Raw genomic sequence first — 23496 nt, forward strand, 5'->3', positions numbered from 1 at the left:
CACACACACACACACATACACTTCCATACATACTGAGGTTCTATTCTGAAAGTGTTTTTATCTAAGGATTTTTACTTCTTTTATTTATTAGTAGAACAGATTTCAGTCTAGGATGTGATACCAAAATACAGTAAATTATTTATTAGTTTTGAGCTAATTGTGAAAATTGGTCTGAAAGAATAGAAAGTAATATTTGAAAATAAATGTTTTTTTTTAATTCAGCTACCTAAATTTCAGGCAAACTGCTTAATAAAGACATTTATACTTATTTCCTAGTTAATTGGTAATTTTTTTCAACAAATAAGAGTGTAGTAGGTTAATTCTCAATATTGTCTAAGAATTGTGTGAAACATCTAGATTCCTTTCTTGTAATGTATATAATATTAGAAATATTCTTAAAAATTGCAGCATAGAGATGCTTAGGAGAACCCACCTAATGCATTGATAAGAATATTTATAATTATCTTTTTAGTTATAAATAGCTATTTCTAAAATATTAAGAGTCTTTAAAAGTAGTTTGAGTATTTTAAAGATTTCTTTGGCAGTTATGTTTGTTATTAATACCTTCAGTATATGTAAAACTACATTCACTATAGTCCCTAAGTTATTCTAACTTCTGAATTAATAAAAGTTTACTGGGGCCGGCCCCGTGGCATAGCGGTTAAGTGCGTGCACTCCGCTGCTGGCGGCCCGGGTTCGGATCCGGGGCGCGCACCGATGCACTGCTTGTCAGGCCATGCTGTGACAGTGTCCCATATAAAGTGGAGGAAGATCGGCACAGATGTTAGCCCAGGGCCAGTCTTCCTCAGCAAAAAGAGGAGGATTGGCATGGATGTTAGCTCAGGGCTGATCTTCCTCACCAAAAATAAATAAATAAAGGTTTACTATACATTTTCCCCTTCTAATGCACAATAGCAATAAATGTACTCAAAATATGAAGCCAAGGGTAAAAATGAAAATAGTCAATAGGTATATTAATTATAAGTTTTGGTTAATTTACATTGAGATTGTTAATTATTTAACTCCAGTTAATTATTTAACTCCCAATAAATATTTATAAAATTATACCTCATAAAATATTGTTTTCTAAAACTTTTTAAAAAATAATATTTTTTTAACTTTTCTGATTATAAAAATAGTATAGAAGCTATAGAAAGGTATGAAGAACAAAAACATCTATAATCCCTCAGATATGAAGTTAACTGGTATTACTGTCTTAACTGTATTCCCTATATAAATATATTTTTAACAATTAGGGTCATATATGCAGTTATATCCTTTTTAACATGAGCATTTTCTTATGCTCTACTTTTTAAATACTATGCTATTATTACTGCATAATAAGCTATCTAATGGATGTAATATAAATTATGTCACTATTCCCTATTGTTGAATATTTAAATTCCTTAGACTTTTGCTTTTAAAAATAATGTCATGGTGGGGCCAGCCCAGTGGCATAGTAGTTAAGTTCACGCACTCTGCTTTGGTGACCTGGGGTTTGCAGGTTCAGATCCTGGGCATGGACCTGTGCACCGCTCATCAAGCCATGCTGCGGCAGCGTCCCATATACAAAATAGAGGAAGATGGGCACAGAAGTTAGCTCAGGGCCAATCTTCCTCAAGAAAAAGAGGAAGATTGGCAACAGATGTTAGCTCAGGGCCAATCTTCCTCACCAAAAAATAAAGAAAATAAAAATAATGTTGTGGTAAAAATCGTTACAGAAGCAGCTGATACAAGTTTTTGGATTTAACTTTACAGTTCAGATATATTGTTGTTGCATATTCATAAGACTTAATCTCTTACCTGATCCTGTGGTCAGATAAACTCTTGCTGAGGAAGCAAGTACAGAGAGAAGTAAGGGCCACACTGTAGTTATTTTGTAATACTATTTAGTGCAAAAAAATTTCATAAAATCAAAACTAATTATATTATTGCATATATAATATATATAAAATATTAAAATAATAATTAGAAACCATATTTCTTTTTTAAAGATTGAGTTAAATCTTTTAAACAATATATATCTAAAATATATCTAGTATTAGACGATTAGAAATAAGTATTAGACTATTAGGACAGGCTTGTTATGGGCAAGACATTTAGTAAACTCATTTGTCCAGACATGGTCTTAGAACCCAGAAGTCTCTGTAAAAAGCCTAATAATGGTGAAAAAAAACTCTTGTCATAAAACTATTCATTTCCAGTGGAGCTAGGAAGTAGCTGGAATATAACTGCAACAACACTGAACGTGGGTCCCAAGACCTGGCTTCAAGTCTTGGCTCAGCCGTATAATAGCAGTGTGATCTTACACAGTCACTTAGCCTCAAAGTCTCTTCTGAAAGTAGGGAGTATAATATCTAAAAGAGATATAGTAAAGATAAAACAAAATATCTGTATTCTATAGAAATATCTTCATGTAGTGTCCCTTTTGCAAAAATATATTTGAGAAATTTCTTTCATATCTAATGACCAGGGGAAACTTTGTTTCTCTTTAACTGCTATTCATTCATTAATTTCCTTAATATCTGAGTTGCATGCTCTATGCCAGACTTCAGCTTATGGGCAGTTCACACTTATAAACTTACCAGTTACACTTATAACTAGTATTTTTTGGTTTTGGTAAGTAGGAAACATAGAGCCAATGTTATAGTCCACCATTAGTAATTATTTGAACCTCAAAGCATGTGTTGCGGGGTATTATTTTTCTTTCTGGTTTTATTTTTATAACGTCTATTAGACATTTCTTCTTGGCTAGACTTAAATACCTTAAACTAAACACGTCCCAAACCAAAGTATTTTCTCCCCACTCTTTAGAACTGCTTCTCTCCTATATTATCCCTAATTGGAAGCTGCCTAAACTGAAAACATGGAGTCATCATAACATCCTCGTTAGCTCCCCAACGTCCTATTTAGTCATCCCGTGCTGTGGACTTCACACCGCAATTCTCAACGCTGTTTTCTCTTTTTCCCTTCTCTTGCTTGTCTCTCGGTTCCGTCTTTATTTCTTGCCTGTCCCATTGCAAAGCCTCTTAATGTTTGCCCCAGCTCCAGCCTTATGCAGCTATTTCTGCTGCTCACTAGCTTGGTGAACTTGGCAAACTAATTACCCTCACTGCGCTTCAGTTTCCTTGTTTGTAAAACATAGATACCTAGTACCTGTTTCATAGGGATTACTGTGAGGTTTAAATGAGTCAAGCACTTAGAACAGCACCTGGAAGATAGTGAGTAGTTGTTATTATCTCTTCTTAATAACTATCCTTTATACTTTGTAATAATAAAAAAATGCAGATCTTACTGTGCTCCTCTCCTGCCTTTACAGAAACATTCAGTGGTTCCATTTCATCAATGACAATGGTATCTAATATATTTTTTAGTTTGTGAACCCATTTTACTTTTTTTTTTTGTGAGGAAGATCAGCCCTGTGCTAACATCTGCCGATGCTCCTCTTTTTTTTTTTTTTTGCTGAGGAAGACTGGCCCTGTGCTAACATCCGTGCCCATCTTCCTCCACTTTATATGGGACGCCGCCACAGCATGGCTTGACAAGCAGTGCGTTGGTGCATGCCTGGGATCCGAACTGACGAACCCCGGGCCGCCGCAGTGGAGCACGCACACTTAACCGCTTGCACCAAGGGGCCGGCCCCTGTGAACCCATTTTAGAATCTGACTTCCTCAGAAAAATGCATGTAGTCCTCACTTTTGCATTCTAGGGTGTTCTTTATTCCCCTGAAGCCCATGTACTTGATTCTTTAAGGTTCCATGGTACCATAGTAAGTGTTCGGTGAACTCTTGTTGACTGCATGAAAGTCTACTCTCCTGAGCAGGGCATGTTCCCCAGCCTCCATGACGAGGCCCCTGGTTGCTTCTTTAGCCTCTTCATGGCTTTTAGTTTCATACTTCACATTCCAGTGCTGAACTGCTAGTACTTTCCCCTGTACGACTGCTGTTTCATCCTTCCTTGCCTTTGATCTACTTGCCTCAATTACTTGTCCTTCAAGACTTCTCTCTTCCAATGAGTTTTACTTATTACTCTTATTTTAACCTTCCTTACCACTCATCACCTCCCAGCCCCTACAGGTCTAAGTAATCATTTCTAATGTCCCTATGTACCCTTACTACTTTTTTTTTCTTTCTTTCTTTCTTTTTTTTTTGTGAGGAAGATTGGCCCTGAGCTAACATCTGTTGCCAATCTTTCTCTTTTTGCTTCAGGAAGATTGTCCCTGAGCTAACATCTGTGCCAGTCTTCCTCTATTTTGTATGTGGGTTGCCACCACAGCATGGCTTGATGAGCAGTACGTATCCCAAGTCCGTGCCTGGGATCCGAACCCGCGAACTCTGGGCTACTGAAGCGGAGCACGCAAACTTAACCACTACACCACTGGGCTGGCCCCTACCCTTACTACTTTTAATTAAAAAGAAATGTTTTGGACTATAAGTGCCTTAGGGGCAAGGAACTTGTGTCTTTAGGCCTTGTATCTACAGTACCTGTCACTCAGTAAACTTGAATGAACTTCAACTATGTAATGCTTACCTTCCACCACCCCCTGGATCCATTACTGCTTACGTCTTGTCACTCCTCTGTTTAAGAGCCTTAAGAGGCTCCCCTCTTGCTACCAGATAAAATTTTAACTTCCTGGTGTGATTTAAGGGTTCTTGGTCATCTATTTCCTTCCTTTCTTTCCAAACTCATTTCCTACCATTCCCTTAGATGCACAGAGTTTACATGTTATGGAACTCTGGTACTTTCCTATTACAAACACTGGGTAACCCTGCTTTCTTATCTCGTTATCATTTCATATGTTATTCCTCCTTTTCCCTACTCCCAAAGAATTCCTTTTCCTTTTTGAGAATGAATTTAAACATCACCTCTGGGAAGCTTTCCCTAACACCCTAAAGCTAAGCTAGTTTCTCAAGCCCATTGTGTATAACCTTAATACTTAGATATGTAATTGCAATATAGGATTCATCTCCACTGTTACATTGTGGAAATCTTGAAGACAGGATGTCTTTCATCTCTGGTTTTTCCATCTCCTACTTCATAACCTGGTACACAGTAGACACTCAATAAATGTTTGAATGAATGAGTATATGTGAAATAGAATTTAACTTGGTTAAAGATACCTAACATTTTAGTTTTTGATATGGTTTATAGGTATCCTATACCTAGTTTTAAATTATATATTAAATGTTTTTACATTTGAGTGGTTTATTTGCTCTCTAAGAACATTTTATTTTCAGGTATTTGAAAATATTTAAAATACTGGCTTAAAAAATAAAACACACTCCTGATTCTAAATGTTCATAATTTAATAATTAACATTCAATTTTTTTTCTCTTGTTTCTATATATTCAAGGCCTACTGTGTAACAGAACCTGGAGCAGGATCTGATGTAGCTGGTATAAAGACCAAAGCAGAAAAGAAAGGAGATGAGTATATTATTAATGGTCAGAAGATGTGGATAACCAATGGAGGAAAAGCTAATTGGTATGTTGTTTACAATATCTCTGTATAGGGCCGGCCCTGTGGCTTAGCGGTTAAGTGCTCGCACTCCCATGCTGGCCGCCCGGGTTCAGATCCCGGGCGCGCACCAACGCACTGCTTCTCTGGCCATGCTGAGGCCGCGTCCCACATACAGCAACTAGAAGGATGTGCAACTATGACATACAACTATCTACTGGGGCTTTGGGGGAAAAATAAATAAAATTATAAAAACAAAACAAACAAAAAAAACACACTATCTCTGTATGTTACTGCTTAATTACTTTATATTCAAAATCTCTCCTCTCTTCTTTCATTATTAAACTAGCACAATTAAGATAATTTTTATTCATCGAACTGGAAGATCCATAAAAGATTATAAATAGTTCAGTGATTTTCAAAAACTATTTTTAAGCCCTGAACTATTTCTTTAAATTAACTCTCAGAAGTTTAATTTGTAAAATAAAACAGAAACACCTGGTCTGGTGACTCTGGTTAGGAAAGCTAAAGCTCTGTCTGCTGGGTTTACTTTCTCCACTCTCCATACCCAACATCAGCACCTCCTGGAACCGTCCCCCAAGACTCTGAGGAAAAAGGGAAACCACTGGTATAGCACATTTCTCTGATTCTGAGCAGTAAGCAAAGGCAGTCTTAAAACTCAGGTTATCTTCTAGAGAAGACAGAATTTAACTTCAATAAAATCTAAAAGGTCCAAATATATGGGTCCAAAAATAATGACATGAAATTAACAAGGAATCATAAAATCACTTACATAAATATAAAATGTTGAAGAAAAACATATTTGACAGAATTATTTGTGGAAAAAAGATGAAGAAAGTTTAATAAGAAACTGTAGGTTCAGTGGGAATCAACAGTGTGATGTATCAGCCTTTAAGAAGCTCACATAGGTGCCAGCTCAGTGGCATAGTGGTTAAGTTCATGCGCTCCACTTTTGCAGCCTGGGGTTTGTGGGTTTGGATCCTGGTCACGGACCTACACACCACTCATCAAGCCATGCTGTGGTGGCATTCCACATGCAAAATGCAGGAGGATTGGCACGGATGTTAGCTCAGGGATAATCTTCCTCAAGCAAAAAGAGGAAGATTGGCAACAGATGTTAGCTCAGTCTTCCTCACCAAAAAAAAAAAGCTAACGTAGTTTCAAGCTGAAGTACAGTACACTCGTGCCGCATAATGAGGTTTCAGTCAACAACAGATCGCATATACCACGGTGGTCCCATAAGATTAGCACCATATAGCCTAAGTGTGTAGTAAGCTATACTACACCATCTAGGTTTGTATAAATACACTCTATGATGTTCCCACAATGACGAAATCGCCTAACAACACATTTCTCAGAACATTTCCCTGCCTTTAAGCGATGTATGACTATAACAGAAGTGTATCACAAACAAGGGAAAAAATGGTAACAGTTCTAGGCAACACATTTTCAGACATGCATTGACAAAATAGAATAAGTTCAGAAGGAAGTAAGTGTCCTGTATTAGGAGGAGCCTAAAGAAACATGTCTTGTGAAAAGTAAAGGAATTAGGTCTGGTTAGTTTGGAAGAATTTTGAAATTTTTGAAATAATATCACACAGAAAGAAGAGCAGGCTTGTATGTTTGCGTCAGGAAGCCAGTTTACAATTAATGGGTAAAAGTTAGAAAAATGTAGAATATAGCTCAACAAGCTTTCCAACAATGGTGGAAAGTTGTTGGTGTTTTTGGTGGAAAATTGGTGCTGTCCAATGTGTATGAAGTTGTCATGGAAAATAATGTATTTACCCAGCAATACAAGTGTATAAATAGAGACTTTTATATACTATATATCTAGAAGAAGGACTTTCTGGTGATTGGAATAATGAACTAAATGGGCTATCTTTCCTCATCTGCAAAAATTTTGATTCAGTATATATGTGTGCTGTGCAGTGTAGTTTTCTGGCAAGTAAAGCATTGTTCCTGGGAATAAGCCTATCACAAGCTGTTCATTTTAAACATGTCTATCAATCCCTGTATAAGTGTCCAGTATTAAGGAGTGCTATATTATTATCTTTAAGTAAGTCATCATCAGGTAATAAAAAAGTGAAGAAACGATTAAAATTTAACAAGTTGAGAGAAATTTAACAATGCAGTTGGAAGTTTTCATAATTTTAAAAACTCGTTAAATACAACTCTTCATGTAGTAAGACAAATTAGGTAATATATGAAAGTAGAAAACAATTTTTACTATTTTTTACTGTTATTATTAAGTAAAACTGTAGAGTGAATGATAATTTATTAGTTTAAAGCATAGAAAATAAATTTATGGCTTAAGAAATTTTTAAAAATTTCTCCTATACCAGGCTATATAGAACATGGATTACATGGATATTTGGCCTTTTTTCCTCATGTTTCATTTTAAAATCTTTCTGGGAAAAATTCATCTGGAAAGAACAAGCAGCAAATATTCATAGTAATTCAACTATAACAAAAACACTGATTTTGCTGTATAAAGAGGACAGTAGTTAGAACACAGGGGTCTCTATCGCATATTCTTCCTTTTCACAGGCAGCCCTATTTGCCGTCCTTTTCCAGATAGCTTGTCCCTTAAAGAATTAAACTAGTTTTGGGAAAGAAAAAGTGCCAATTCCAACATGCACATACTTTCTTTTTATATTACATTATCTTGATACAAGGAATTTTTTACTTAGAACTCATACTACCGAAAAAAGTTAAATACCGTATTAGTTAAGAAACAGACCTGGTTGAAATACTAGCTCTGCCACATCATAAGCATGTGACTTGGGCAAACTTTTAAACCTCTCTGATTCTTCATTTCCTCATCTGTAAAATGAGGATGATAATAATTGGGATTGTTGGGAGAGTTAACTGAGATAGCAGTGACCATAAGTTATCTGCTGATGTCATTATCTTTATCATCATATATATATTAGGTACTTTTTATTGGCTCGTACTGACCCGGATCCTAAGGCTCCTCCGAATAAAGCCTTTACTGGATTTATTGTGGAAGCAGATACTCCAGGAGTGCAGATTGGAAGAAAGGTAAAGTGTATATTTATCAGTGATGAAGGCCTCCAGTATTATTTTAACTAAATTTAAGTAAATTTCAAATTTACTATTTCAGTGTCTTTTATTGAAAACATTTTGTATTGAAATAAAAATAAAGTTGTATTTTCATGTTATCAGGTGAAATAGTCTATATATTGCTGAAGATTTTAAGTTGAGAATAGTCATTTCAAGTCATTATTTGAAAGAGTGGCCATTCATGGTGCCAGTCCATGGGGAATGCTAATAACAGCAGTGAGGGATAATGAAGCAGAAATCAAACTATCATTCATATGGCCTGCCCAATAGTAGAGTTTTAGGTATATCAAAAGACTATTCCCACTCTCTTTCTTTCCTCACAGCAATCTTTCAGGTAGGATAAGTGACATTATGCTCATTTTTTGGATTAAAACAATGTGACATAAATTGATTGCCCAAGGTCATACAACACTGAGAGAAAAATCTGCGCCTGAGAAAAGTGTGGAAATGGCAAAGGGCCTTGAATGTGGGAAGGCAAGAAAAATTTTATTTAAATAGGAAAAAATAATTTAACATATTTGAAAAGGGTTGTTATCTGAATGTGTGGAGATAATTTAGCAGTAGCCTTTGAGGTAGACTAAAGAGAAAGGAGTTTAAAATTTAACAAATCAAAGAAAGAAAGAAGTCATTAAAGTAGTCCTAGTGAGCGCTAGTAAAGCATAATTTAAGATCTCTGAGAATAGGAAGAGGAGACTCAATTTTACAACTGTAAAAACTCTTTTTTTGCAAAATGGATTTGTAAAAAAGAAAACCTATTAATGACCAAATGATGTCTATATCTAAGGCAAAGGAGGAGGAATTATGGAAGTTAGTTAAGAATTACTAAAGGTTGCATAAATACATTTTCTTCCTCCCAGATGTGGAAAGGTACATTATCTGGTTGGATAATAGACTATAACAGTGGCATAACCGGAACTGGACATGCTAATTTGAATTGACCAAGTTATGCAAACTTCTAAACCAGTCCTGTGTATTTGTATAATCTTGTTTTATTAAAAGCCATGAGAATCTTTCTGTTGTACCCAAGCCTCTTTAAAATGGAAGCATGTTGCTAGAGTATATATAAGAGGGGTAACTTCTCTTTTAGGTCATAGACTGTTGAAGGTGGAAGATACCCTGAAATATTTATTTCAGTCTATCTGCTGAATATTGAAATTGAGATTCAAGTAAAGTGATTTACTCAAGGTTACATACTAAGAGGTAGAACTGAGATCAGTACTAAGGTATCCTAGGAACTTGCCCAGTGCAGTGTCTGATACTATGTTATTCTATATTTTCTTTTTAAGAGTAGATATTAAAGATAGATTGCACTTTACATATAAAACTATGACAACATTGTGGTATATAACAAAATAGAAGTACTAAGAATAGTTGTGCTTCTTCCAAGCAGTTGCTTTATTTATGTTTTATTCACGTTTCCTTTTTAGGAATGGTTGCTAGAAAACTCAGGGCCAAATTTATGGCCATCTCTAGAAAGTGTAAAGGACCTAACAGCTTATACTTTTTTCAGTAATAAACCCACTTGTGATTTTATCTTGCTATTTCTAGTCTCATTTTCTTTTTTCCTAATTTTCTCAGTTATAAAAATCCCTAGGGCCGGCCCCGTGGCTTAGCAGTTGGGTGCGCGCGCTCTGCTGCTGGTGGCCCGGGTTCGGATCCCGGGCAGGCACCGACGCACCGCTTCTCCCGCCATGCTGAGGCCGTGTCCCACATACAGCAACTAGAAGGATGTGCAGCTATGACATACAACTATCTACTGGGGCTTTGGGGGAAAAAAATAAATAAATTATAATTTAAAAAAATCTCTAATTCAATAAATATTTATTACTGAGTTCATACTATCTGCTAGGCACTATTCTAGGTATAGGGGATATGCTAATGGATTAAAACAGACAAAAATCCCTGCCCTTGGGGAGCTTCCTTTCTAGTGAGACACATAATTATATTGTATATATTTAAACTTAACTCCTCCAATCTTTTTTGGAAATATGTGGACATTCTTACAAATTTGTGAAATTTGATGTTTTTCAAAAATATTTTCAGTTTAGAAATTATATGGCTTGAAATGAGTCTAGGAAGCATTTTGGTTTTCAATGTTGTGGTGTTTGGGGTGAGTCTGGGAAACAGGATAGAGTAAACAGTGTTTTTGTAAGCAGTATTTTCTTATTATATCTGAGTGAGGGCCTAATGTACTAGAGTTTATCAACTTATAAAGACAAAATAAAGAGATGTTGCAGGGCCGGCTCGGTGGCATAGCGGTTAAGTTCATGCGCTCCGCTTCTGTGGCCCAGGGTTTGGATCCCAGGCACGGACCTACGCACCACTCATCAAGCCATGCTGTGGCAGCGTCCCATATAAAGTAGAGGAAGATGGGCACGGATGTTAGCCCAGGGCCAATCTTCCTCAGTAAAAAATAAGAGGAGGATTGGCAACAGATGTTAGCTCAGGGTTAATCTTCCTCACCAAAAAAAAAAAAAAGAGAGAGAGATGTTGTTTCCTTCTGGGTCAAACTCTGGATTATTGTCACTACTTCTTCAAACCTGGAAGCAGAGTATTAATATTAAAGCACTCTGTTCCCATTGCCCCTGCTTCTCAGCCTGCTTATTAAAAACAAGATCAAAAAAATTCTTTTCCTTAAGGAGAGAGGTCACATTGTCTGCAGCTTCCTCTCAAATAATTCAGCAAATAATGCTATAGTTACACACACCCACACAGAAATAAAGCAAATGTGGCAAAATGTTGACAATTGGTGAATCTGGGTCAAGAGTATATAGGTATTTTCAAAGACCTATACATGAGTGTTTACAGCAGCTTTACTTAAGATTACTAACAACTGGGGAGGGGGGGAAATGTCCATCAACCAGTGAATGGATAATGGATATATGGTATATCCATATAGTGGAATACTGCTCACCAGTAAAAGAAATGAATTACTGATCAATAGCAACATGGATGACTCAAAAGTACTGTGCTAAGTGAAAAGTGATACACAAAAGGCTGACCTTTTTATTCCATGTATATGACATTCTGGAAAAGGAAAAACTATATGGACAGAAATCAGATCAGTAGTTGGTTGGGGCTGGAAGCAGAGTTAGAGAATTGACTACAGAGAAGTAACAAGGGAACTTTTTGAGGTGCCGAAATATTCTGTATCTTGATTGTAGCAGTGCTTACACACATACACATTTGTCAAAACTATTAGAAATGTATATGTAAAAAGGGTAAGTTTTTCTGTATGTAAATTCTACCTCAGTAAACCTAATTTTGAAAAAGTGAGGGAAAAACAGAAATTCAGCTTTCACCCCTTACATTACTTTGCTAGCTCTGTTAGTTAAGCTAAAATTAAACGTCCCAAATCAGATTATGTTTGCTAAATGTTTTTTCCTGACATGGTAAAAAAAGATAGGCTTCAAACATATAATGAAATTTGTCTTTGTAGGTAGTATGTACAGGAAGACCTTTAGACTAATGTTGGTTTCCAAGTTTGTGAAACATTGTTTTTAGACTAGGGGTTGACAAATTCTTTTGGTAAAGATCCAAATTGTAAATATTTTAGACTTTGAGGGCCATATGGTCTCTGTCACAACTACTTATTTCTGCCATTGTAGCAAGAAAGTAGCCATAGATGATATGTAAAAGAATACATGTGACTGTATTCCAATAAAGCTTTCTTTACAAAACAGGCATTGCAGGCCATAGTTTGTCGACCTGTTTTAGACAATTGCAGAGTCATAAAACAGTGTTAAAGAAAAAATTCATGCTAGCTCAAAATGTTCCTTAATATATATCATTTTCCTTATTAGGAGTTAAATATGGGCCAGCGATGTTCAGATACAAGAGGAATTGTCTTTGAAGATGTGAAAGTGCCTAAAGAAAATGTTTTACTTGGTGAGGGAGCTGGTTTCAAAATTGCAATGGGAGCTTTTGATAAAACCAGACCTCCAGTAAGTAATATGACTTGGTAATCTTTATAATCCTCTTTTATTTATTACACTGAGTGATTTTATTTTAACATTATATGCTTGGTGTATATTTCTTTTTAAATATCTGCTGCTTTTATTAAGGATGGAGAGATGCTATTTTTTTTTATTTTTTAGAATTCTTCAATTTTCTTGCTGCCTGTTAGAGAAATTATTTTAGCAAATACAAAATTACTGTAGTTGCTGCTAGATTTATGGAGAGGCAGCTCACACTTAATCATTCCTGCTGTTATGTTCTCATTTCCTCTTCCCTCACTCATTAAGAATATTTCCCCTAAGAAGCTTTCCTTTGTTAAACAGAAGGAATGACTTATCTCTAGGCTATGATCCTGTGCCTCACAAATGCCTTCCATTAACTTTTAATTCATAAATAATATAAATTTAAGTGCTTGTGCGTTCCCCCTCCCCTCATTCTCTTCTTGCCTTAACCTATAGGTCGTCTTCTCTTTGTGTAATCCTTAATTTAGAATTTTAGGCAAATGGCCATTATACTGTGTGTTTTAAAGACAACGTGAACTTTTGCTTTGTAAAATGTTCAAATACTAGGTAGCAGCTGGTGCTGTGGGACTAGCACAGAGAGCTTTGGATGAAGCTACCAAGTATGCCCTGGAGAGGAAAACTTTTGGAAAGCTACTTGTAGAGGTAATTTTAATACTGTATTTGCTTTGTTCAAATGTAAAGACATTCATTTTCATCTAAATATTTGAAAATTATCTTTTAAGTACAAACTAATTTATTTCTGCTTTGATAGCAAGAAGATAATGTGATCTATCAGGGTGGGTTTCAAGAACAGATTTTCTGTAGACTGCCACTAAGTACTATCCACTCAGGGAATTATGTTAATTAAGAAGAAAAAAAACCCAGCCAATATTAATTGAGTGCCTGTTGCGTGCCTGACACTGAGAACACATTTTAAATATATTATCTAATTCTCCCAGTACTGTCCTTATTTTGGTGGTACTAAAATCTCAATTAAAGATTAGGAAACCGAGGCTCAGAGAGATTAAATATTTGTTCAAAGTCACACAATTTTTAAGTCACAGATCCAGGACTCCATTTCATGCTCTTAATCCATGTTACTTGCCGTGTCTTCTTGAGTATTGAATACATTTTAGTACTAAAGAGTCATGTCTTCCATGAATTTCCAGGGAAATTTTTAACTCTTATCTCTTCAAATCTCGATGCTCCCCTATTATCCATATTCTCTCCTTCTGTAACTTGCTATAGGTTGTACAGTGAACACCCCCTATTTCTATCCCCACATATCAGTGGTTCTCAAACTATCTGTGGTAAAAGATAAGTTTGTTTTTAATTTCCAGTCGATTGTGGACCATTATTTTTGTAAAATAGAAGACTCACAACAATATCAAGCCGTTACAAAAGTTTCTAAATGCTTGCTCTCACTTTCTATACCATGAACCAGTAACAGTTTGTGGACTGGCACTGGTCCACAGATCAAACCTGGATTAGTACTGCTCTATGTCCCTTAAGCTTAGTGTCATCATTTATCTCTCTATGCTGTATTCTAGATAATTTTCTCAGACTGCTTTCCAGTTCTTTGATCTTGTACCTAATCTGCTACTTAATCCATCTGTTGAATTTTTTTAAATAACTTTTCATTTCTAGAATTTATATTCAGGTCTTTTTCAATTCCACCCCTTTTATGGTGTCCTAGTTTTTCAACATAGCTTCTCTTTCTCTTTTTATTTCCTTAATTATATAAAAATATTTCATTTGTAGTCACTTTCAGATTTTTTTCTGTTATCTCAAGCTCTTTAGGGTGCTAATTGTTTAGTCTATTGCATCTTCTGTCTCCATTATGGCCAATTATTTCCTGTCAAATTTTGCTTGTAAGCTTATCTGCAGCAGGTATTTTTTTTCCAATGCATTTTGGAAGCATCCTAGAGATTGGCTTTTGTACTTTTATCAGGTACCCCAGAGGTTTCATCACTCTAAAAGGTTTTTTTTTTACATTAATTTCTCCACTTGGGGAGTCCTGACCCACAGAGGCTGTACACATTGATTCTACACTTTGAGACTCATTTTTTTTTTTTAACCTCCTGGACAGAGTCCTGGGCCAGTCATAAGCTTCATTATGGCCTTCCTGCCCTGATGCAGACTTTTAGTTCCCTCTTTGGAAAGAGAAGCTCCTGTATCTGGGAGTGTTGGTTTCAGCCCCTCATCCTGTTCATGCTTATGTCCAACGCTCCTGTTCTTGTGTGTTCATTAAAACTCCAGCTCCTATCCTATTGAACCCAAATCTCAGTCTGATTTTTTTTCCTTCCCTATGTCTTTTCTTCTCAGTTGGGATTTAAATTCCTTCTTGGAGGCACCTGGAGGTTTGTGTCTTTCCTTTGAGCTCTTTTTTTTTTTTCTTTTTTAAGCATTTCTTTGTGTTTGAGCCAGCAAGAAGGGTCTACACATTAGCTTGTTCATGTTGCCAGAACTACATATATACAGATTAGTAAAAATTTATATTACTAAATATTAGTTTAGCTTAATCATAAATAGCAACTATAAATATTATTCAGTGCAGATCTGTCATTATTTACAGGTCCTTCTCACCAAGTATCTGATGATAACTCTTAGGTCTTTTGGCTATTTTCAACTCAATATGGAATCTTCTTTTATGTTCCCTTTCTTACAGGCTCTGAAGATTCTTTTCTGTATTCTTACCATCTACACTAGGATATTTTTGCCTCATGGCCCTTATTATTAAGTATAGAAGGGTCTTAGTCTTTGCTTACTACTTAGTCAAAATACAGGGTTTTATCATTTGATTTCTTCTGAAGATTTGCTTCCCTCTTAATTACTTTACAAAATGCTGGCTGCCTGTATTTTTAATTAATAGGTATAGTGGTGGGAGGCCATAATTCCCTGTCACCCCTTTGCCAGGTGCCCCCCCATCTGTGTACTCTTTGCAATTCCAATCTGCTCGAGTCTGTGTTGTCTGTATATAGCATTATGAATAAGAAGAGTCACTTCATACTTGGCGTCCACATTTGAATAACTTTTTAGCCATTTCATGAGTGACACTAGGAAATATACAGTGATATATCATCACACACCTATGTTTTCATATAGAAATTTGAAGCCAAAAAATGTAAAATATTTTAATTTTGTAATAGGTGTGGATATGGTATAAATATGGGAGGGAGGTAAAATGGTAAGTATATAGTATGTGTTTTTTTTTATTTATTTGTGATAAAGCTTAGTTTAGTACCATCTACATTGTTTTTCTGTCTATATCCATGGATAGTCCAGACTTACCTATGACATTCTATGTAGTCTACTTTATTTTCTTCCATTTAAAAGTAAAATATTAAATGAACACATTAGGACTTATTACTTTCTTTTAGAAAACTATGTTGCATTATACCTGCCTTTTTTTCCCTCACTTCCAGAATAACAAGCCTTTGCATAGTTCTTAGTTATTTCTCATTCTATTTCTACCAATTCTGTTTATTATTCTTACTTTCTGAGTGCACTGGCTGTGTTTTATGCTGGAGGCATATGACACCAGTACTTTGTGACTCAGTGATCGTTTTATGTCCTGACTTCATAAAGCATCCAGCAAGAGTATTTTTTCCATACAGTCCAAAATGATAAAAGTATCCTGTACTATAATTATTTTTTCTTAGTAATATGGTGATTCCAGGATCCCTCACCATTAGTCTTCTTTTTTCTAGGCTAAACAAAGGAAATACTAAGGGGCTGATTTATATACAGCTTTGGTCTATTATCTCCAAAAAGGAAGAATAGAGAGGGGTTTTTTTTCCTTTGGTTTTGTTTCGCTTTAAGAGACAGTATAGAGTGGTACTCTAATCACAGCTCTCCCATTCACTACCATGTTGATTATTATTGTTATCCTCGCGTCTCTTTAAGTGAATGCTATGTACGTTACTTATCCTCATATTGCTTAACTTGATGTGGTATAGAAAGCAGCCGAAAACAGAGGATGGTGCTTTTCCTTACCAATGAGTAAAAGTAAGAACACTGATAACAGATTACTGGATGGTAAAACCTCTTAATGGCAATAATTGTCTCCTCCTTTGTCTTGTCAAAATCCTCCGTTTGGGTGAAGCTGGAGTGGTGTGGGATGGTATTAAAGAATCTGTTAAGAATAACTTCCATTTGTATTTGTTATTATTGCTTATTAGCAATAACTTTTCCCTATGATTTCGAGTTCTTGATAGGAAAATGGATGAGGCGACAAATGTTATTTGAGACTTCGGACTGAAATAAGATATACTTATGAAGAAATCTCCCTCTTCCTTAACTATTTTATGTTCAAAATTCTTCTAGTGTCTTCTCATCACACTCAGATTAAAATCCAGAGTCCTTACAGTGGTCTTCTGTCGGCCACCCAGCCTTTTGCTGTTGTCTGTACCTTTACTCTTCCTCCCAAATATCCACTTCCTCATTCATTTGACTAAAGAATCACCCTATGAAAAAAATAACACCTCCAACACTCTATATACTAATCCTGCTTCTTTTTCTTCATAGCTGTTATCACTACTCAACATTATATCACGTATGTGTTTGTTTATTCTCTCCTTACTCTCTCACTGGAATGCATGTGCCATATAAGCAGTGAATTTCTGTTTATTTATTTATTTATCTTTTAGATATACTCCCACATGTGCAGTATGACATGTAATTTCAGCATTATGTAGAAACAAACAAATATAGAAACAACCAAAATGTTGATCATCCATACATTGGAATACTTTGCAGCTGTAGAAAAGTATAATGAAGTTCTTGGGGCTGGCCCGATGGCGTAGTGGTTAAGTTCACACACTCTGCTTTGGCGGCCCCAGGTTCGCAAGTTCAGATCCTGGGCGTGGACCTACACACCACTCATCAAACTATGCTGTGGCGGCGTCCCACATACAAAATAGAGGAAGATGGGCACAGATGTTAGCTCAGGGATAATCTTCCTCAGCAAAAAGAGGAAGATTGGCAACAGATGTTAGATCAGGTCCAATCTTCCTCACACACACACAAAAAAAGTATAAAGAAGTTCTTTAGGTACAGTCAGCCCTCTGTATCCACAGGTTCCCCATCTGCAGATTCAACTAACCATGGATCGAAAGGCCTATGATGGTTACATCTGTACTGAACATGTACAGACTTGTTTTTCTTGTCATTATTCCCCAATCAGTACAGTATAACAACTATTTACATAGCATTCACATTGTATTAGGTATTATAATTAATCTAGAGATGATTTAAAGAATATGAGAGGATGTGCATAGGTTATATGCAAATACTATGCCATTTTATATAAGGGCCCTGAGCATCCTCAGATTTTGGTATCCTTGAGGTGGGGGATGGGGGGGCCAAGGGTGCAGGGGTACTGGAACCAATCCCTCGCAGATACTGAGGGATGACTGTATTGATATAGAAAGTGCTCCGATTTATTGATAAGTAAGAAAAGCAAAATGAAGAGCCATCAACATGGTCGGCTAACAAATGTGTAAAAAAGGGAGAGACTACAGATGTATTTGCTTATATGTGTATATGATAGGATGAGAAACCAACTGTTAACCTGGTTACCTCCAGGAAGGGGAACTAAATGGGGTGGGGAAGGACAGGGATGATAGAGAGAAGTATGAGGAAAACATGAACTTCAAACTAGCAGATGTATTAACCTATTGAAAAAAATATAGTGAAAACTAAAACAAAAAAAACACTTGCAAGAATCATTGGCTTAGAAGAATGAGCACAGTTCAGGCAGGTAGAAATAAGGAAGGATATTACTTTCCTTTTTCCACGTAGGAATTATTCACATTGGTTAATAATGCCTCCTCTAAGACTTACTTACCACGCCAATCTCAAGCAACTGGTCACATTCTAAAGTAGTGTGACCAGGTTTATGTTACTAAATACAGCAAATATATGAAATTGAACAGCTCAGTTTTTTGTTTTATTTTTTGTGACCTTTGGTTCATATTAGTCCATGCACAGTCATAGAATGTGTGGTTTTTATAACCCCTTTTAGTCCTCAAAACCCATTTTGATGTTGCCTACTATACAAAGCACCTTTCTAATCATCTTAGTAGTCTTGTTTCTGAATGCCAGTAGGACTTCTTTTAATGTACATTTTACAGCATATGTTCCATTTCATGGTTGTTGTAGAATAATTTATATGATACAAGTAAAATTAAGTAATAAAACTCATCCATAATCCCATTGTCCAGAGATAATTACAGTGAACATTTTACTCTATATAGTAGTTCCCTGTTATCCACGGGGGATATGTCCCAAGACCCCCAGTGGGTGCCTGAAACCGTGGATAGTACAGGACTCTATATATACTGTTTTTCCCTATATATACACATACCTGTGATAAATTTTAATTTATAAATTAGGCATAATAAGAGATTAACAACAACTAATAAGAAAATAGAACAATTATAACAATATATTGTAATAAGTTATGTGCATGTGGTCTTTCAGTCCAAATCTATTCTTGAATCTGTGTAACGGATCCCTTACTTGGAATAAATGGCTTGGTGTCACGCGTTTCTGGGGATCCCTTGCTGGAGTCTTCATATAGGCTCAGTACTTTCTGGCGCAACACGTTGCACCATCAATCGGAACCCGTTTTCTGTTCGTGTCTTCTACCCACAAATTGAATGCCTTTTCCATCTTAACTAAGTGCTTATCATGCACTGTGGCGATAACTGTTGGAGTCTGAGGTGCAACAGCAAACACAGCACCACTTTCTTTTTCCTTCTCCACAATGTCATAGAAGATTCATTCTTACCATATATCTTAGAAACTTCAGCATACAATTTTTTTCTTTCGTTAAGTTGAGAACTTTCACCTTTTCACTTAAAGGAAGCACTTCATGGCTTTCTTTGGCAGATCCGAATTGTCAGCATCACTACTCTTACACTTTGGGGCCATTATTAAGTAAAATAGGGTTATTTGAATACAAGCACTGCAGTTGATGGACAGTTGATCTGATAGCCCAGATGGCTACTAAGCAACTAATGGGAAGGTAGTGTATACAGCATGGGTATGCTGGACAAAGGTGATTCACGTCCCAGCGGGACAGATCGGGAAGGCCCAAGATTTCACCATGCTACTCAGATTCGTGCACAATTTAAAATGTATGAATTGTTTATTACTGGAATTTTCCTTTTAATATTTTCAGACTACAGTTGACCGTGGGTAACTGAAACCGCGGAAAGCAAAACCAGGGGGGACTACTGTAAGGGGGAGGAATATACAGTGAACATATTTCCATCCTGTAACATATCTTGGCCATGTAACTCATAGAACATTGACTATCTCTAATTGAAAGTACTTCTCTTATGTCTGTTTGATTATGAAGCTCTAGAGGATAAGAAGCATCTTTTATTTGTCCTATCATGGTACTCACTTTCCCCTGTCAGCATCTGATAACAGTGCCACATTATTTTTCACTGTCTGTAGCAATTTTCTTTAAAAAGTCTCAGCAGACACTCAGAAGGATACATAAAATTTTTGTGGTATTTTTGCCAAAAATGCATAACCTCATTCCAGTCCTGAGAAAACATTGGACAAAACCAAACTGAGGGATATTATACAAAAAATAATGAGCCAGTATTCTTCAAAAGTGCCAAGGCCATGAAAGACAAGGAAAGACTGAGGAATGCTGACAGCCTGGGAAATAACAACTAAATTCAATTGGAATTCTGGATGGGATCCTTCAACAGAAAAAGGACATTGGTGGAAAACGTGGCCAAATGTGAATGAAGGTCTAGCGTAGTTGATACTACTATACAACGTTAATGTCCTGTCCTTGATCATTATACTATGGTTTTGTAATATGTTAACATTGGAGAAAGCAGAGTGTAACTTTTTAATTCTAAAATTAGTTTTAAAAAAGTTCCAGAGAAAAACTTTTAAATTAGTCAATAGATATCATTAAACTTTTTTCTTTTTAATTCCAGCACCAAGGAATAGCATTTTTGCTGGCTGAAATGGCAATGAAAGTTGAACTAGCTAGACTGAGTTACCAGAGAGCAGCTTGGGAGATTGATTGTGGTCGCCGCAATACCTATTATGCCTCTATTGCAAAGGCATTTGCTGGAGATATTGCAAATCAGTTAGCTACTGATGCTGTGCAGATTTTCGGAGGCAATGGATTTAATACAGAATATCCTGTAGAAAAACTAATGAGGGATGCCAAGATCTTTCAGGTAAGGTTAAAAAATGATTTTTGTTGTTTTTTAGGCAATAGAATATTGCTAACTGACTGAGTTGATTCTGATTATTTAGGGATTTTATGTCACTAGTAATGATAAATGACTATCATCAATGGCTGTGAGGCAAAGTTTTTAGAACTAATTAACAGAAAGAATAATGTTACCTTTAAGTATATACCTTAAGAGAGAATAGGCTAACAAAGTAAATGGTATAGACGTGTACAGTATGTCTGGATCAGCCGCCTTTGAGTCTTCACATCCTAGCTAATCATAACCCACTCTTTGCTCTCCTAAAAGTATGCATAGCATTTAAAATTAATTAAATTATTTTGTTTTGAATCTTGCCAGGCAACTCTTGGATTTAAACCATATTTGGGAGTAAAAAACCAACATGAGGAGAATGATATAGATACCTCTGTCTTCTAAATTAAATTGGTGGTTAAAAAACCTCAGAGATAGGAGTAATTTAGTAAATAAGATTAAAATGCACATGTTCTCCACATGTAGCTTAAGTAATTATAACCCATGCTCCTCAATATCTCTTCCCTTGCTTCCCTCTACCCCTAACAAATTATTTGACAAATCTACTCATTTGAAATTGAAAAGTAGAGGGGCCGGCCCCATGGCTTAGCAGTTAAGTGCACGCGCTCCGCTACTGACGGCCCGGGTTCGGATCCCGGGCGCGCACCGACGCACCACTTCTCCGGCCATGCTGAGGCGGTATCCCACATACAACAACTAGAAGGATGTGCAACTATGACATACAACTATCTACCGGGGCTTTGGGGAAAAAAAGGAGGAGGATTGGCAATAGATGTTAGCTCAGAGCTGGTCTTCCTCAGCAAAAAGAGGAGGATTGGCATGGATGTTAGCTCAGGGCTGATCTTCCTCACCAAAAAAAAAAAAAAATGAAATTGAAAGGTAGAATCAGAATTCTAGAGTGAGAAGGAAATTTAGACATAGTGCAGCCCCTCAATTTAGACATGAAGAAACTGAGGACCAGAATTTGTGTTTTATCCAAAGTTACAGGTTTATCTAGTGGTACCCTCCCTCTCCTAAAGTCTGTAATTATTCATATTAGTATTATAAACCATTTAACTTTTCTCTCCCATCTGAGAAGATGAACTAACAAATCGCTAGGGTTAGAAGTTTAAAAGTGAGGGCTGGCTACTGGGAATATCTAAGTGAATAAAATCAAATCCATCCAGCATCTTTTTCCTTAGGCAGCAAGAGAAAAAAATCAGGTTTAAGAGTAAGAATAGAAAATGACTGACAACTAGCTAAAAACAGTTCAGAAAAGTTGGGTAATATTTTAACAACATTAAACTTTAGATTTCACAAACTTTCTGAAATGTTAATATCCTTTCAATTTTTAAGACTCTCCTCCAAAATTTTGGTAAATGATTTTTTATAATAATTTAAACTAATCTTTAGAGAATTATATATTTTCATGTGTTTCACAAAATCAGGTTTTGGAATCACTGTAGACCACAGACCCTATACAGTCATGCATCACTTAACAATGGGGTTATGTTCTGAGAAATGTATTGTTAGGCGAGTTCTTCATTTTGTAAACGTCAAAGAGTATACTTACACAAACCTAGATGGTATAGCCTACTACACACCGAGGCTACATGATACTAATCTTTTGGGACCACCATCGTACATGTGGTCTGTTGTTGACCGAAACGTTGTTATGCAGCACATGACTATATGGTTTGATTCAGTTTGGTATTACAGTGGACCTTATTATACTACTGTCCAAAATGTTAAGTAAATTGAAATATTTATGTACAGAAGGTATTTAACATGTATATTTTTTTCTTACAGATTTATGAAGGTACAGCACAAATTCAAAGGGTTATTATAGCCCGTGAACACATTGGCAAGTATAAAAATTACTAAGATTGCTATAGAAACATGATTAATTGTTGAGTAATTAGAACATGATCCACTATTTAAGCTCCACAAAAGAGAAAGGGCTCTAAGGTTTTTTTCAAGTGAAAATTTAAAATAAGTACTCTTACTCTAAACCTATGCAACTGATTCTAACAGTTTTCTACTTTTGTTTAACTTTATGACTTGCCTTTTCTAAAATAGTTTTGGTTTCATTAAAATTAAGTGTTGTCCTTAGTACCACTGTACTTGAATTACATTAACCTATAAAAATACATTTGTTTTGTTATTTCGACCACTTAAATAAATTCCTTGGGATTACAGTATTTTTCCAACGACAGAAAAGCAGGCTTATAACAATATTCAGAATGTTCTAAAATTTACATTGAGAAAATATTGTAGGATTTAGATGCCATCAAATAACTTGCCAGTGACTTGAAGACAATGGTATTGTATTAGAGGAGTTCATTTTACTACAATTTGGAAAGCATTTGTTTTCAGTTTGGTACAGTAATAGTAAAACATTTGATATTCATATTCTTCCATTATACAATGACCAGAAGTTACTTGAAAATCTTGTTTAATTCTGAGCCTGCATTTGATTTGCCTTGTTTAATATAAATCAATAAAATTTGCCTTAAATTATTTTTATATGACTCTGTTGTTCTCTGGGTAGCCTTTGGTCTGTTGTACACAGTATCATTTCATGTACATACATTCTAAAAAGAAACTTAAATAAAATTGTCTGTTCAATACTTATTGATGTATCTGTTTGTATTCTTTCCAGGGAGTTTAATTACTTCATGTAATAGTATATACTTGATTTATTTACTATAATGGAAAAAAAGTCATGTTTT

General features: G+C 35.8%; 1 protein-coding gene across 2 annotated transcripts in view; it reads left to right on the plus strand.

The window, feature by feature from the left end:
- ACADM (acyl-CoA dehydrogenase medium chain) overlaps window positions 1-22864 on the plus strand; it is a 33220-nt gene extending 10356 nt beyond the window's left edge. For both annotated transcript variants that reach the window (XM_058538307.1, XM_058538306.1), the window contains exons 7-12: window positions 5354-5484; window positions 8412-8520; window positions 12366-12506; window positions 13089-13184; window positions 20489-20737; window positions 22574-22864. In XM_058538307.1, coding sequence (XP_058394290.1) covers window positions 5354-5484; window positions 8412-8520; window positions 12366-12506; window positions 13089-13184; window positions 20489-20737; window positions 22574-22648 — 801 coding nt within the window. In that variant the 3' untranslated portion in view covers window positions 22649-22864. The remainder of the gene's footprint in view (window positions 1-5353; window positions 5485-8411; window positions 8521-12365; window positions 12507-13088; window positions 13185-20488; window positions 20738-22573) is intronic.
- Window positions 22865-23496: the final 632 nt, after the last annotated feature.

The sequence above is a fragment of the Diceros bicornis genome, chromosome 4 (genome assembly GCF_020826845.1).
Source record: "Diceros bicornis minor isolate mBicDic1 chromosome 4, mDicBic1.mat.cur, whole genome shotgun sequence".
Lineage (NCBI taxonomy): Eukaryota > Metazoa > Chordata > Mammalia > Perissodactyla > Rhinocerotidae > Diceros > Diceros bicornis.